General features: G+C 42.6%; 1 protein-coding gene across 3 annotated transcripts; it reads left to right on the top strand.

Annotated features, from left to right (window-relative positions):
* Positions 1–416: 416 nt before the first annotated feature.
* On the top strand, positions 417–15153 carry serb (Phosphoserine phosphatase). Of its 3 annotated transcripts, none has more exons than XM_014162687.3 (6): positions 417–499; positions 12010–12153; positions 12343–12477; positions 12704–12849; positions 13273–13421; positions 14548–15153. In XM_014162687.3, exons 2-6 carry the CDS (start codon positions 12014–12016, stop codon positions 14656–14658), a joined length of 681 nt encoding a protein of 226 aa, XP_014018162.1. In that variant the 5' UTR covers positions 417–499; positions 12010–12013; the 3' UTR covers positions 14659–15153.
* The last annotated feature ends 1438 nt before the right edge of the window (positions 15154–16591 follow it).

Genomic DNA, 16591 nt, shown 5'->3' with positions numbered 1-16591 from the left:
AGCCTGTCGAAGCTAATCGTCAGGGTACGAGTCGATAAACGTGCATATTTTCCTCGAAAGTATATAATGTCACGATTCCAAAGCTATACAATATTACAGATAGCAAGTTAATTATCTCACATCTTGGAATATATGTGTAATGTACTTCTTGTTGACGAAATACATGCTAATGTTGGGGTTTTGAGCTAGCGCCCAACTGACTCCATTTCATTCCTTGAAGGAGAGCTCTACTTGTCCGAAAATCACAGAGTGCACCACGCGGCTCATTGAAGTAGCATGGGCATCGTACACAATGGCCAACAATACGCTGCCAATTGTGTTTTCCATCTCCTTGAAAGTGTCTCTGGTAAAAGCTAACAGTAGTGGGCGGTCTCACGTGCCGGCTTTCTTTTGATTCGCTCGGCTTTCTCTTCCTCACTGAACCTATTGAAAGCATCTGGGAAGTCGGCCAATGCTGAAACCGTGGACAGTGCCATATCAACGCTTTAGCAACCAGTAAGTAAGAACATTTTGCACAAACTTGTTTTCTTATTGAAGAAAGTAGACTTAATTTGCAGGACCAGCACATGCCAAATACATATGAAGAGTAACATTTAACACCATCAAGGACACTTTGCACAGGTAATACAGACGTATATATTGTCCTTAAATTGATACATTATGTAACGCATTGCATGATTTCAAATGAACTCTATTGTTTTGCTCTGTGATGCCGACCGTGCACAAATGTATCGTAGTGGAAACTCAAGTTGGCAATGGCATTCATCACCTTTTGCGCGCATGCCGGGCACTTTTTCGCGAGGAGAGGGTGACGCAACAGTTCAGTTGCACGATAGTCTTCTCCAAGGCTGCTGTTGTACTCTGTTGCTACTGCCAGCAACTAGAAGAAAATGTTGCACGAACCAACTAAGTTAATTTGGTGTAATTTTTAACAATAGAATATATATTTTAAAGTTTTGTCTCGTTAAATATTTTTTTGCACTGCATCAGTCGATTAATCATGTACGGTAGACAGTTTATATCGCATGCTTGAGCAGATTACTGTCGTGTAAATCAATCTTGTCTGTACGTGAGTAAAATAACTACTAACAGTGTATCTTTTATGAAGGCAAATTTATTGCTAGCTTCACATTACAAGCCACATGAGAGAGAGCGATGCTTTCCTCATGAACCCCTACGTTCCCCAGGCTCTATTAGCATATGACCAATCAGGACGCAATATGCAAATAACACCATATCTCCCATTTTCAGAGGATAAATGGTACACTGCCCTTGTCTCAAAAAACCTCAAGGGATTATTCTGTCTTTATGTCGGTAGGTCTAAGGGATTATTCTGCCTTTTATGTCGGTAGGTCTGTTCCTGTCTAGTTCTTCTGGAACATTTCAACATAGTCATGATTGTAAAATATTTTCTGTAAACTTTAACCCAAAATGCATCTCTCATTTCTTTCAACACAAATGTACCCCATGGGTAAGTTAGAACTGTAACAACGTGACAGCTGTTGTTTTGTCTTATTTTTTTTTACTTTGAGCTCAGTCTTTTGTTGTTGCTCTGATTTTAAAAGTCAAGTCTTTGAGGTTTAACTATTGCTGGCCCAGTCCTTGTTCTGGATGTAGCAGGTACATCCAGGATTACCTTGGGTGTCGGAGTGGTGAAGACACTTGAATCTTCTCCTGCGTAGCGTTGTTGTTCTCAGGTCCATCCATAGGGATGAGGTGATATCTGTTCCTGTGGACAGAACCGTGGGGAACTTCCACTATGTAGGATTGTGGTGTTGCATGTTCCCTCAGCACTGTTCCTGTGATTTGAGTCCGTCATCAACACCTGTTTTCCAGGTGGGTGTCTGCTGAGGTTGCTGACTCTGTGATGCTTGTTGAAGCGTTGCTGATCCGCACTCATTCTCTCCTTTTCCTTTGAGCTGACCGCACCTGTGTTTGGGATTGATGGGTCTAGCAGCGATGGGAGTTTTGGCACTGTGGTACGACGCTGTCATACCATCAGCAGTTGCGCCGGGCTGAAGCTATTCTGGAGTGGAGTTGACCGATAGGCCAGCAAAGCAAGGTAAGGGTCAGCTGCTTTCTTGAGGAGGTTCTTCACCGTCTGAACGGCGCATTCCACCTCTATGTTGCTTTGCGGGAACTTTGGACTGCTGGTGACATGGCAAAATTCATACTCTGCAGCGAAGTCGGTAAGGGGTCTTCCCGAGAACTGAGGCCCATTGTCCGTAACCAGGATCTCAGGTACCCCATGGTGGGCGAAGATGGACTTCAGATGAACTACGACGTCTGCAGACTTTGTTAGTGACAGGTTTGCAATTTGCACCTTGATGAGTAGTCCACCACTAGCAGGGTAGTTGGTGCATTTCAGAGTGAACAAGTCCGCTCCCAGTCTTTGCCAAGGTCTCTCAGGAAGTTGTGATGGTATGAGTGGTTATGTGTGGTTTGTGCCCTCTGATGTGTGTCCTGCAATTAAGCACAAGTTCGGTCAGTTGCTGGCTGAGTCTAGGCCACCACACAGCCTGTTGGGTGCATTCTCTGCACTTGACCACACCTTGATGACCCTCGTGTAAGCTTAGTGAGAACATAATTTCGTAAGGCTGATGGAATTAAATGTCTTGTTCCTTTCAATAGAAGACTGTTGTGCATTGTGAGAAAAGCGCGTTCTGCCCAGTACAGTTTCAGCGGTCCTTCGCATCCACTGAACTCCGACCATCCTTTCTGACACATTGTCATGACTTTTGCGCACACACTGTTGGCTTTGAGTTGTTCTCTCAGATTGTCTATGTATGAAACACTCGCTGGAAGCTGTTCCATGATGGCATTCACATATGTATTTCTTCTCTCCATGAGCTCCATTTTTGCAGCAGTAGCTTTGGCTTTGACTGGTGCACGTGACAACGTGTCTGCAGTCCAGACTATTTCCAGGGACATGAGCAATTGTATAAGAGTATGTCATAAGTCTCATCCTGAAGCGTTGCATTTGTGGGGGAAGGTTGTCCCAATATTGGTTCCCCATAAGGCTTTGGAGTGGTTTGTGGTCAGTTTCCAGCTGAAAGTGTTGACCAATGAGAAAGTCTCTGAAGCTTTCACATGCCCATATCAGCCCCAGAGCTTCTTTTTCCACTTGAGCGTGTCTCTGCTCGGTCGGTGTGAGAGACCTGGAAGCGTAAGCAACGGGTCTCCATTCCTTGATCTTCTTCAGCAGCAGCACTCCTCCTAGTCCGTAGGAAGATTCATCGGCTGACACATTGGTCTCTTTGTTTGAGTCATACAGGGCTAGCACAGGTGTGGATGTCAGCTCCTCCTTCAGCTCTTTGAAGGCTCTGACTTGGTCGGCCCCCCAGTACCAGTGGTTTTTCTTTGAGAGTAGGTCACAGAGGTTTGTCCTTTTCTGCTAACTGAGGGATGAACTTTCCCAGTTGGTTCACCATTCCTAGAAAACTCCGTAGCTCGCTGACTTTGGATGGCTCTGCTATCTCCTTGACAGCCTCTGTCTTTGTCAGATCGGGCTGTACTCCTTTGTCTGCGATACTGTGGCCCAGGAACTTCCCTTCCTCCTTTTGACAGGATACATTTCAAATCAAATTTTATTTGTCACGTGTCCCGAATACAACAGTGAAATGCTTACTTACAAGCCCTTAACCAACAATGCAGTTTTAAGAAAATCCCTAAAGAAGTAAGCATAACAGATATAATTAAAGAGCAGCAGTAAGTAACAATAGAAGGGAAATGTGCAGGGGGCACCAGAGAACAGGCTGTGTGGTGCCAGGCAGTGATGCAACCCATCAGGATGCTCTCGATGGTGCAACTGTAGAACCTTTTAACCTCTCTAGGGTCGGCGGGACAAAATCGTCCCACCTACGTAACAGCCAGTGGAATCCTGTGGCGCGTTATTCAAATACCTTAGAAATGCTATTACTTCAATTTCTCAAACATATGACTATTTTACACCATTTTAAAGACAAGACTCTCGTTAATCTAACCACACTGTCCGATTTCAAAAAGGCTTTACAGAGAAAGCAAAACATTAGATTATGTCAGCAGAGTACCCAGCCAGAAATAATCAGACACCCATTTTTCAAGCTAGCATATAATGTCACAAAAACCCAGAAGACAGCTAAATGCAGCACTAACCTTTGATGATCTTCATCAGATGACACACCTAGGACATTATGTTATACAATACATGCATGTTTTGTTCAATCAAGTTCATATTTATATCAAAAAACAGCTTTTTACATTAGCATGTGACGTTCAGAACTAGCATACCCCCCGCAAACTTCCGGTGAATTTACAAAACATTTACTAAATTACTCACGATAAACGTTCACAAAAAGCATAACAATTATTTTAAGAATTATAGATACAGAACTCCTCTATGCACTCGATATGTGAAAGCACATTTTGCAATATTCTGAGTAGATAGCCCGGCATCACAGGGCTAGCTATTTAGACACCCAGCAAGATTAGCACTCACCAAAGTCAGATTTACTATAAGAAAAATGTTATTACCTTTGGTGTTCTTCGTCAGAATGCACTCCCAGGACTTCTACTTCAATAACAAATGTTGGTTTGGTCCCAAATAATCCATAGTTATATCCAAACAACGGTGTTTTGTTCGTGCGTTCAAGACACTATCCGAAAGGGTAAATAAGGGTTACGAGCACGACGCATTTCGTGACCAAAAAAATCTAAATATTCCATTACCGTACTTCGAAGCATGTCAACCGCTGTTTAAAATCAATTTTTATGCCATTTTTCTCGTAAAAAAGCGATAACATTCCGACCGGGAATCTGCGTTTAGGTAAAAAGACGAAAGAAAATAAAGCACGGGGTCGACACGTGCACGCGCCTAAGCCCATTGTCCTCTGATCGGCCACTTGCCAAAGGCGATAATGTGTTTCAGCCAGAGGCTGCCTCGATATCATTCAGCTTTTTCCCGGGCTCTGAGAGCCTATGGGAGCCGTAGGAAGTGTCACGTTACAGCAAAGATCCTCAGTCTTCAATAAACAGAGACAAGAAGAACAAGATCTTGTCAGAGAGGGCACTTCCTGTAAGGAATCTTCTCAGGTTTTTGCCTGCCATATGAGTTCTGTTATACTCACAGACACCATTCAAACAGTTTTAGAAACTTTAGGGTGTTTTCTATCCAAAGCCAATAATTATATGCATATTCTAGTTACTGGGCAGGAGTAGTAACCAGTTTAAATCGGGTACGTTTTTTTATCCGGCCGTGTCAATACTGCCCCCTACCCCCAACAGGTTAAGGACTCATGCCAAATCTTTTCAGTCTCCTGAGGGGGAAAAGGTGTTGTCGTACCCTCTTCACGACTGTCTTGGTGTGCTTGGACCATGTTAGTTTGTTGGTGATGTGGACGCCAAGGAATTTGAAGCTCTCAACCTGCTCCACTACAGCCCCGTCGATGAGAATGGGGGCATGCTCGGTCCTCCTTTTCCTGAAGTCCACAATCATCTCCTTTGTCTTGATTACATTGAGGGAGAGGTTGTTGTCCTGGCACCACACAGCCTGTTCTCTGACCTCCTCCCTATAGGCAGTCTCGTCTGTGATCAGGCCTACCACTGTTGTCATCAGCAAACTTATTGATGGTGTTGGAGTTGTGCCTGGCCGTGCAGTCATGAGTGAACAGGGAGTACAGGAGGGGGCTGAGCAAAAACCCCTGAGGGGCCCCCGTGTTGAGGATCAGCGTGGCGGATGTGTTGTTACCTACCCTTACCACCGGGGGGCGGTCCGTCAGGAAGTCCAGGATCCAGTTGCAGAGGGAGGTGTTTAGTCCCAGGATCCTTACCTTAGTGATGAGCTTTGAGGGCACTATGGTGTTGAACGCTGAGCTGTAGTCAATGAATAGCATTCTCACATAGGTGTTCCTTTTGTCCAGGTGGGAAAGGGCAGTGTGGAGTGCAATAGAGATTGCATCATCTGTTGGGGCGGCATGCAAATTGGAGTGGGTCTAGGGTTTCTGGGATAATGGTGTTGATGTGAGCCATGACCAGCCTTTCAAAGCATTTCATGGCTACAGACATGAGGGCAACAGGTCGGTAGTCATTTAGGCAGGTTACCTCATTGTTCTTGGGCACAGGGACTATGGTGGTCTGCTTGAAACATGTTGGTATTACAAACTCAGACAGGGAGAGGTTAAAAATGTCAGTGAAGACACTTGCCAGTTGGTCAGCGCATGCTCGGAGTACACGTCCTGGTAATCTGTCTGGCCCTGCGGCCTTGTGAATGTTGACCTGTTTAAAGGTCTTATTCACATCGGCTACGTGAGAGCGTGATCACACAGTCGTCCGGAACAGCTGATGCTCTCATGCATGTTTCAGTGTTACCTGCCTCGAAGCGAGCATAGAAGTTATTTAGCTCATCTGGTAGGCTTGTGTCACTGGGCAGCTCTCGGCCGTGCTTCCCTTTTGTAGTCTGTAATAGTTTGCAAGCCCTGCCTCATCCGACGAGCATCGGAGCCGGTGTGGTACGATTCGATCTTAGTCCTGTATTAACGCTTTGCTTGTTTGATGGTTCGTTGGAGAGCATAGCGGGATTTCTTATAAGCTTCCGGCTTTGAGTCCCGCTCCTTGAAAGCGGCAGCTCTCCAATTTAGCTCAGTGCGAATGTTGCCTGTAATCCATGGCTTCTGGTTGGGGTATGTGCAAACAGTCACTGTGGGGACGACATACTCGATGCCCTTATTGATAAAGCCAGTGACTGATGTGGTGTACTCTTCAATGCCATCGGAAGAATCCCGGAACATAATCCAGTCTGTGCTAGTGTAACAGTGTAGGTTCCGTCCCTCTCTTCGCCCCAACCTGGGCTCGAACCAGGGACCCTTGCACACATCAACAACTGACACCCCACGAAGCATTGTTACCCATCGCGCTACAAAAGCCGCGGCCCTTGCAACGCAAGGGGAAACCCTACTTCAAGTCTCAGAGCGAGTGACGTCACTGATTGAAATGCTATTAGCGCGCACCACGGCTAACTAACTAGCCATTTCACATTGGTTACACTAGCAAAACAGTCCTGTAGCTTAGCATCTGCTTCATCTGACCACTTTTTTTATAGACCGAGTCACTGGTGCTTCCAGCTTTAAATTTAGCTTGTAAGCAGGAATCAGGAGGATAGAGTTATGGTCAGATTTGCCAAATGGAATGCAACGGAGAGCTTTGTACGCATCTCTGTGTAAGGATTAAAGTGGTATTTTTCCCTCTGGTTGCACATTTAACGTGCTGATAGAAATTAGGTAAAACTGATTTCATTTAATTTGTCCATGATTTCATCTGATTTCATTTGTCCATGTTCAAAGTTAAGCCGGCTTTTTCCATCTTCTGCAATGCCAAAAGGCAGACAGTTGAAGTAGTAACGTCCAGAAGGTGTGATGAAGGTTGTTAGCTTAACTGACTCCTTGGCTAGCGGAATCTGCTAGAAGCTCATGTTTGCGTTGAGCTTGCTGAAGATCTTCGCCCCGGCTAGTGAGCCAAGGGTCTGTTCGACAGTGGGAAGTATGTATTTTTCTCATTGAGACTGGTAAAATCGACACACGTCCCTGTTCTTCTTTGGGACAACCACCATGCCGGCTCACCAGTCCGTGGGCTCCTCCACTCTGGTAGCAGCCTTGAACCCTTGCTTGCACACTAGCTCTTTCTTGACTTTTGGCAGCAATGTCAGAGGAATCCGTCATGCAGTGAATAGGGCTCTGCGCCAGGTTTCAGCTTGATGGTTTATGGTTGTTGTACTGTGCCAAGACCGCTGCACAGCTTTGGATAGCTTTCTTTCAGTGTTTGTAAATTAATGCTGTCAGTCGAGCTACAAGCTCATGCTTTGTGATCGCTCGTCTGCCTAGTAAAGCTGTGTGTAGATCTCTGATGACATGCACGTCCTCCAGTGTCTCCTTTTCGTAGAACCACACTTGCGATGCCGATCACGTCCAGTGGCATTCTTCCTGGGCCTAGCAGAGGCACCAGTGTCTATTTTAAATTTCACATTTCTGTTCATCACTTGAATGTCAATCATCCTGCTCTTATTGTTCCTCGGAAAATGCTATCATCCTTTTCTTTGAACCTCATTTACGGCTCTTAATGACACGTTGGTAATGTCCTTTTTTTCCCCACAGGAGTGACACACTACTTCATTAGCTGCACACTGTGCTCTTGGACGGGCAAGGATTTTGACACAATTTCGACACTGACTGCTTTTTGTCATTAGCGTTTTCATGGCTAGCTTTCTCATGGTGGAATTTCTGTTTCCACTGGCTGCCTTTCTGCATAACTCTATCCACTGGGCACAATAAAGAATGCAAGAAATCCATCTCATATTTGTCCACACTGTTTTTGCTCGAGTTCGTTTAGGTTTAGACCCCTCAAAGCGTCGTTGCCCGTACAGTACATACAGTAGAGTATTTACCAGTTTTTTTCTCAGATGTGCGAGTAATCTTCACCTGACGAAAGCGCTCGAAAGCGCTCGAACCTCCTAAGCAATTTGGTCCATTCTTGAGGTTTAGAAAAATCTAACGTCTCCGGCGGCTATATGCTAAATGTAGGGCTTGGGCCTGTATGCGCGAGCATCTGTGACCCTCCCGCTGCACTTTACATGGGTGGCTGGCCTCTTCCCACTTCTGCCGGTGGCTACTGTGCTTCTCCTGCGACGTCTTCCATGCTGATTAGCCTCCTCGATTTTCTTCCAAAAACCTTTCAACCAGGTAATGTAAGCTAAACTAAGTTAGTAAATACACTCGTTCTAGTCCACTTCTGACACCATGTTGTGTAATCAAACTTGTCTGTTCGTGAGTAAAATAACTACTAATGGTGTATCTTTATGAAGGCACATTTATTAATAACTTCACATTACAAGCCACATGAGAGAGAGCGATGCTTTCCTCGTGAACCCTACATTCCCCAGGTCCTCATTAGCATATGCCCAATCAGGATGCAATATGCAAATAGCACCCCAATCACGTTATCTTACTTTTCAACTCATTTGGCCAAATTTTCAGCCTGGTTTCAGACTAGACGTAACATAGTAAATTAAAATCCTGGACAATCAAATTAGTATGGTCTGTTACATTTGGTATGGTTACTTTAGGCAAAAAAACAAAAGGAGGGTGATTTGGTCAGAATGGGTGGGCATATAACGTGAATGTCTAGCAACCCAACATTTCAACTACTTAGTACTTTTTAGCAAATTTGTTGCTACATATCATGTTAGTTAACCCTTCTCCTAACCAACCCTTCTCCTAACCGATTAGGGAACCTCTAATCTTCAGGTCTGCTGAGCGTAAAACTTGAATGATGTGAAAGTTCTGTGCAACATCCGGTGCGCGTTTACTGTGAACACTGAGTCAACTAGACTACTGTGGCTATTTGATCATAAGGCAGGCCTACCAGAGTGGCCTATCATCAATGGAGAAAATGCATTCAATAGCATTTTAACATGGACGTAGCTGTTCTATTGTTCAGCCGACAGTAGTAACCAATGTGTTTCATGTTTTGAGAAGAAAAACAAATATGCAGGGCTTGACATGAACCTGTTTAACCACTTGTCCTTCAGGCAAAATAAAATGTATCATTATTCCCATACCATTATTACAGAGAATCAGACAAATTATTCTACCCAGTTTATTCAAGCCCGTCTCAAAATACAACCCTGCCCCTTTAAGACAAGAATAGCTCTTCACCTGACTTGCTTTTCTAAGATGTCAAGAAATGCACACATTTTGTGCCCTTGTAGGAATCAATCACTCCCCCATTGCTGAATACAAATTATAACTGGGCAAAAAACTCACTAACCAGGAAAGGATATGTACAAATGTGCACACGTACAGTTGAAGTCAGAAGTTTACATACTTAGGTTGGAGTCACTAAAACCCGTTTTTCAACCACTCCACAAATTTCTTGTTAACAAACTCTAGTTTTGACAAGTCGGTTAGGACATCTACTTTGAGCATGACACAAGTAATTTTTCCAACAATTGTTTACAGACAGATTATTTCACTTATAATTCACTGTATCACAATTCCAGTGGGTCAGAAGTTTACATACACTAAGTTGACTGTGCCTTTTAACAGCTTGGAAAATTCCAGAAATTGATGTCATGGCTTTAGAAGCTTCTGGTAGGCTAATTGACATAATTTTAGTCAATTGGAGATGTGGATGTATTTCAAGGCCTACCTTCACACTCAGTGCCTCTATGCTTGACATCATGGGAAAATCACAAGAAATCAGTCTCAGAAAAGACCTCAGAAAAAAAATTGTAGACCTCCACAAGTCTGGTTAATCCTTGGGAGCAATTTCCAAACACCCGAAGGTACCACGTTCATCTGTACAAACAATAGTACGCAAGTATAAACACCATGGGACCACGCAACCGTCATACTGCTCAGGAAGGAGACGCATTCTGTCTCCTAGAGATGAACATACTTTGGTGCGAAAAGTGCAAATCAATCCCAGAACAACGGCAAAGGACCTTGTGAAGCTGCTGGAGGAAACGGGTACAAAAGTATCTATATCCACAGTAAAACGAGTCCTATATCAACATAATCTGAAAGGCCGCACAGCAAGGAAGAAGCCACTGCTCCAAAACCGACATAAAAAAAGCAAGACTATGGTTTGCAAATGCACATGGGGACAAAGATCGTACTTTTTGGAGAAATGTACTCTGGTCTGATGAAACAAAAATAGAACTGTTTGGCCATAATGACCATCGTTATGTTTGGAGGAAAAAGGGGGAGGCTTGCAAGCCGAAGAACACCATCCAACCGTGAAGCACGGGGGTGGCAGCATCATGTTGTGGGGGTGCTTTGCTGCAGGAAGAACTGGTGCACTTCACAAAGTAGATGGCATCATGAGGCAGGAAAATGATGTGGATATATTGAAGCAACATCTCAAGACATCAGTCAGGAAGTTAAAGCTTGGTTGCAAATGGGTCTTCCAAATGGACAATGACCCCAAGCATACTTCCAAAGTTGTGGCAAAATGGCTTAAGAACAACAAAGTCAAGGTATTGGAGTGGCCATAACAAAGCCCTGACCTCAATCCTATAGAACATTTGTGGGCAGACCTGAAAAAGTGTGTGCGAGCAAGGATGCCTAGAAACCTGACTCAGTTACACCAGCTCTGTAAGGAGGAATGGGCCAAAATTCACCCAACTTATTGTGGGAAGTTTGTGGAAGGCTACCCAAAACGTTTGACCCAAGTTAAACAATTTAAAGGCAATGCTACCAAATACTAATTGAGTGCATGTAAACTTCTGACCCACTGGGAATGTGATGAAAGAAATAAAAGCTGAAATAAATACTCTATTCTGACATTTCACATTCCTAAAATAAAGTGGTGATCCTAACTGACCTAAGACGGAATTTTTACAAGGATTAAATGTCAGGAATTGTGAAAAACGGAGTTTAAATGTATTTGGCTAAGGTGTATGTAAACTTCCGACTTCAACTGTAGCTACATGTAGCTTTCGCCTTGATCTCAAAACAAGCGCATCTACTCACGACCGCTGATGCTGTAACAGCTGTCCAGTTCAAAGTGAATTTCACAGATCCATATATATGGCAATGGTCTATTTTGCATATATGTCTACTGCACATCTGATTGGTAATGGCGCACCGATCTGTGTAGAGTACATGCCTGAGTCGTGCCTGTCATTGCAATAGACTTCTACACCAATGTGTCTGCCTGCAACAAAATCTCTTGTATAGGTAGTTTTGCATAGTTCGTTTTGTTTCGGTATGTTACATTGAAAGTGGCTAATATTGTGTTGATTCGATCACATTTTCCACAGTAAAGTGAAACGTTGATAGTGTTAACTAAGGAGAAAAACTCTAGAAAGTTGAGTTAAGTTCAGTCTTGTGCTTTTCTGTCTACTATTAACAAATGTAGTTACTTGTCCTCCGATGCACTCATCACTTTCAAATGCACTCGTCCTGTCCAAATAGAAATTACCGCTGTCAGTTAAACAATCAATTATGTTTTTGTCTTTCCTGCGTGCTTTTGTTTCAGCATAATGACAACTTTATCACAGACAAAGGAAATCTTCCGGAGAGCAGATGCTGTGTGCTTCGATGTGGACAGCACTGTTATCAGAGAAGAAGGCATTGATGAGCTAGCCAAATTCTGCGGGGTTGGAGATGCTGTCACAGAAATGTATGTTGTGTAGCAATTCGTAATGATTTTAAGTGTGCTGAAATGCATGTTTCTTTCTTCTCTCCTTTCTTTATCTAGGCCCATCTACATTCCCCTGTACATTTCCCTGTGCCATCATTTTCTACATGTTACTTTCTAAATGTTAAATTTGCAACATTTGTTGAGTACATTGAGTTTCTCTCATTTCAGGACTCGCAAGGCCATGGGGGGGTCAGTGACTTTTAAAACTGCTCTGACGGAGCGCCTGTCCATCATCCGATGCTCGAGGGAACAAGTGAACAAACTGATAACTGACCACCCTCCCCAGTTGACGGCAGGTATTAAGTAAGTGGTTGTTGATTTCAATTGGTCAGTCTTTTTTTCCCCACTCAACACTATTTGATTATTAGCAGAGGCTATGGTAATTTTACCATAATTCTCACATAAAATGGTTGAACTAGTAGTCTCTTCAAGCTGAGCGTCTAACCTCAAGTTACACAATCGCTTATGAAACCTGTACTAATTTCTGCATGTTGTAGAATAAATGTATACATTTCTGTCCATTGTCCAGGGAGCTTGTTGATACTCTGCACCAGCGCAGCGTGAAGGTGTTCCTGGTCTCTGGCGGTTTCCGCTGTATCGTGGAGCATGTCGCCACTCAACTCAACATTCCCCTCCATCACGTGTATGCCAACCGCCTCAAGTTCTACTTCAATGGTAAGAGCAGATCAGAACAGTATCAGAATCACCTCTCACACTGTGGAAGGGATGAAGTGTGGTTGATCATTCATGTTTTGATATTATTGGTTATTTTGGTTTGATGACAGGAAAGCAAAAACGGGTGGCCATCTTGTTACTCCGGTATCCCTGTACATTTGGTATTGGTACTGACTCTGTATATAGCTTCCTCTCTTAATTCTCATTTCCTTTATTATATATATTTTTTATTTGTATTAGTTATACTATTTTCATATTGATTACTGCACTGTTGGGTAGAGTGTGCAAGGGAAGCATTTTACTGTACTTGTGACAATAAAACTTGAACTGGACTTCAGAGGGCTAGTTTCAATCAAGCAAGCAGTAGATTGGCCTCTACAGGGAGGAATTCTTTACTAATTTGATGTTCTATTTTCCTCCTAGGTGAGTTTGCTGGCTTTGACGAGACCCAGCCCACATCTGAGAGTAATGGGAAGGGGAAGGTGATCAGCATGCTCAAGGAGAAGCACGGCTTCAAGAACGTGGTGATGATCGGTGATGGAGCCACAGACCTGGAGGCCTGTCCCCCTGCAGTAAGTGTTGTCTTGTCAATACACTAAAAGACAGGTGACAAGCTAGTATTTATAGCTGTTATTTATGTCATCTCCGGCTTTCTGTCAGGGAATACTTTATTGTCCATTTTGTGGAGGAAATGTGTATTTTGTCTCTGCTCCCAACACCCCTAGACACCACAGAAACACACACACAACACATTTTAGGTGGAACACAGAGTCAACAGCAGTGCAGTGCCTCTGGAGGAGTTAAGGGGTTTTAAGCGCCTTTTTTAAAGACACAGTTGCAGGGGTGTATTCACTAGGAACCAAACAGAAGCAACTGGATTGAACCGGGGAGGAACCTACCTGAATTTGTCGAATAGAAACTCGTTTCCATTGCAAAACGATTTGCTACGGTCTGCGACTAATGAATACATCCCAATACTAGATTGTCAGGTGTTAAAGGCAGCTATAATGTAAAGTAACACTGGAATAATGGACACTGGATGTCTTTTGTCTTCTAACCTCTACGGGATCGCCCCCCCCCCCCCCCGGCGGGACGGTTGAGCAAACGTAGGCTAATGTGATTCGCATCAGGTTGTAAGTAACAAAATAAAATCCCAGGACATAGACGTATCTGATATGGGCAGAAAGCTTAAATTCTTGTTAATCTAACTACACTGTCCAATTTACAGTGAAAGAATACCATGCTAATGTTTGAGGAGAGTGCACAATTATGAACTTAAATGTATTAATAAACCAATTAGACACATTTGGGCAGTCTTGATACAACATTTTGAACAGATATGCAATGGTTCATTGGATCAGCCTAAAACGTTGCACATACACTGCTGCCATCTAGTGGCCTAAATGTAAATAATACATTATGGCCTTTCTCTTGCATTTCAAAGATGATGGTAAAAAGAAAAATGTGTGTTTTTTTTTTTTTCTTTGTGTTATCTTTTACCAGATCTAATGTGTTATATTCTCCTACATTCATTTCACATTTCCACAAACTTCAAAGTGTTTCCTTTCAAATGGTATCAAGAATATGCATATCCTTGCTTCAGGTCCTGAGCTACAGACATTTTAGGTGAAAATTGGAAAAAGGGGGTTGGATCCTTTAATTAAACAATTATCCTCACCACACTGATTTGTTTTTCAGAATGCATTCATTGGATTTGGTGGAAACGTGGTTAGGCAGCAAGTAAAGGAGAGAAGTTTGTGGTACATCACAAGTTTTAGAGAGCTGCTAAAAGAACTGGAGAAGATTTAACAACAAGGAAATACCATAACCTGAACCCTCTTACAACTATTGTTACTAATGCTAACATCAGTGTTTTATTTTCACCTAATGGTGTGCCTTTTTATGGTTTTATCCAGTGCACAATATTTTTTTTATTTCCAGTCAATAGATTTTTTTTTTATTAATAAATGTTTACATTACAATAGTGTCTTCTTGGGTTTGACCCTTGTTAATTTTTATACTAGATAATACCAAAAAAAATATAACTAAATGTTATTCTTTTTGGAGGGTTTTGAGCAGGGTTGGAGTCCATTCAAGTTCATTTAATTCCTGAATTCAATGAATTGGAATTGTACCCAACCCTTGATTTGTGTGTTTTTTTTAAAACTGCACTTTTGTCCTTAAGTCAAACTTTTGTGGGAAGGGTAGTAAAACTACTGCGTTTTACAATATGTGCCATTAAATGTCTTTATAGATGTAAATGTTTTGCCCTTGACACTAATAATAGTAAAAGTGTAAAATGCAGTTCTGAGTATGTGTGGTCATTTAATTGTTTGTTTTCTTTGTGTCAACAGCACAACAGCCTCTGATGGTATCATCCACTAAACAATGACATAATTACACAGTGAGCTCAAAGTATTGGGACAGTGACACATTTTTTTGTTGCACTTTGGATTTGAAATTATACAATGACTAAAGTGCAGACTGACCGCTTTAATTTGAGGGTATTTTCATCCATATCGAGTGAACCGTTTAGAAATTAAATTTTTTTTTGTACATTGTCCCCCCATTCTTTAGGGGACCAAAAGTATTGGGACAAATTCACTTGTGTATTAAAATTGTCAAGAGTTTAGTATTTGGTCCCATATTCCTAGCACATTAAGTGTTTTCTAAACACTTGTACATTAATGTGAATGCTACCTTGCCTGGTATTAAAATCGGGTCGCAAGAGAATTTCCAAAACACTGAGAAAAAAAATATATACAGTATGTATATTGTCTTTGTATCTCAAAATCATTGTAATGTGGTTAACTTTAAAAATGAAAATTATTCAAATCTAAAAGATCAAATTCAACCAGGAAGAGCCCTTAGATCATGAGAAAATGTTGCACTTGACCGTTGCACTTGAATCATTCCCACGGGGAATGACTAGGCCCTCAATGCTATGAAACCACACACTATTGCAGAGACTTATTACCGGCCGCAATTGATATGGTGAAAACAATTTGTGGGGAGTCAGAGGCACAGAAACTCACATCAATACCTTTGTCAGATAACACTGTTAAACAAATAATTTATGCTATTGCTAGCAATCAAGAGGAAACTGACTGAATGACTCAAACTCCCAAGCTTATGCTCTCCAAATGGACATTAGCTGTGAGGGCCGAGATGCCCATGCATTGACTTTTGTTCGCTATAGATGGCGGGGGATGCTATTCACGAGGAAATTGTTCTCTCATTATTCCAAAGCATGAAATGGCATATGGGCTGTTCAGTTTGCTGTGTGGCTATATTGACGAAAAACAGATTCCATATGGCTACTTGGGGCTCCGTCTATCACGGGATGGTGGGCAGGCCTCTGCGCTCTAGTTGTGTGCCAAATGGATGTATAGTATGGTACACCGAGAGCAACTGGCGGCAAAAGAGCTGAGCACAACTCAGAGATATACTGCAGCAGGTAACTTTGATTGTAAACTACATCAAACAATGTCCACTGCACGCACGCCTGTTTGCAAAACTGTGGAGATATGGGATCAGAGCATGACAATGTTCTATTTCACACCGAGGCTTGTTGGTTATCGAGGGGGAGTGTTAAGATTTTTGAGAGAAACTGTTGTCATTCACAATGGTTGTAAAAAAACAAGACTTTCGGTTGACTTTCTGTGTAATGAAAAGAAAATAACAGAAAACAGCACGATTGCTGTAATCCCGACGTTTTAAGATGACCACAAGCATCCCTGTT

Source organism: Salmo salar, chromosome 20 (assembly GCF_965601325.2).
Source record: "Salmo salar chromosome 20, fSalSal1, whole genome shotgun sequence".
Classification (NCBI taxonomy): Eukaryota; Metazoa; Chordata; class Actinopteri; order Salmoniformes; family Salmonidae; genus Salmo; species Salmo salar.
This window is presented reverse-complemented; position numbering and strand designations above follow the sequence as displayed.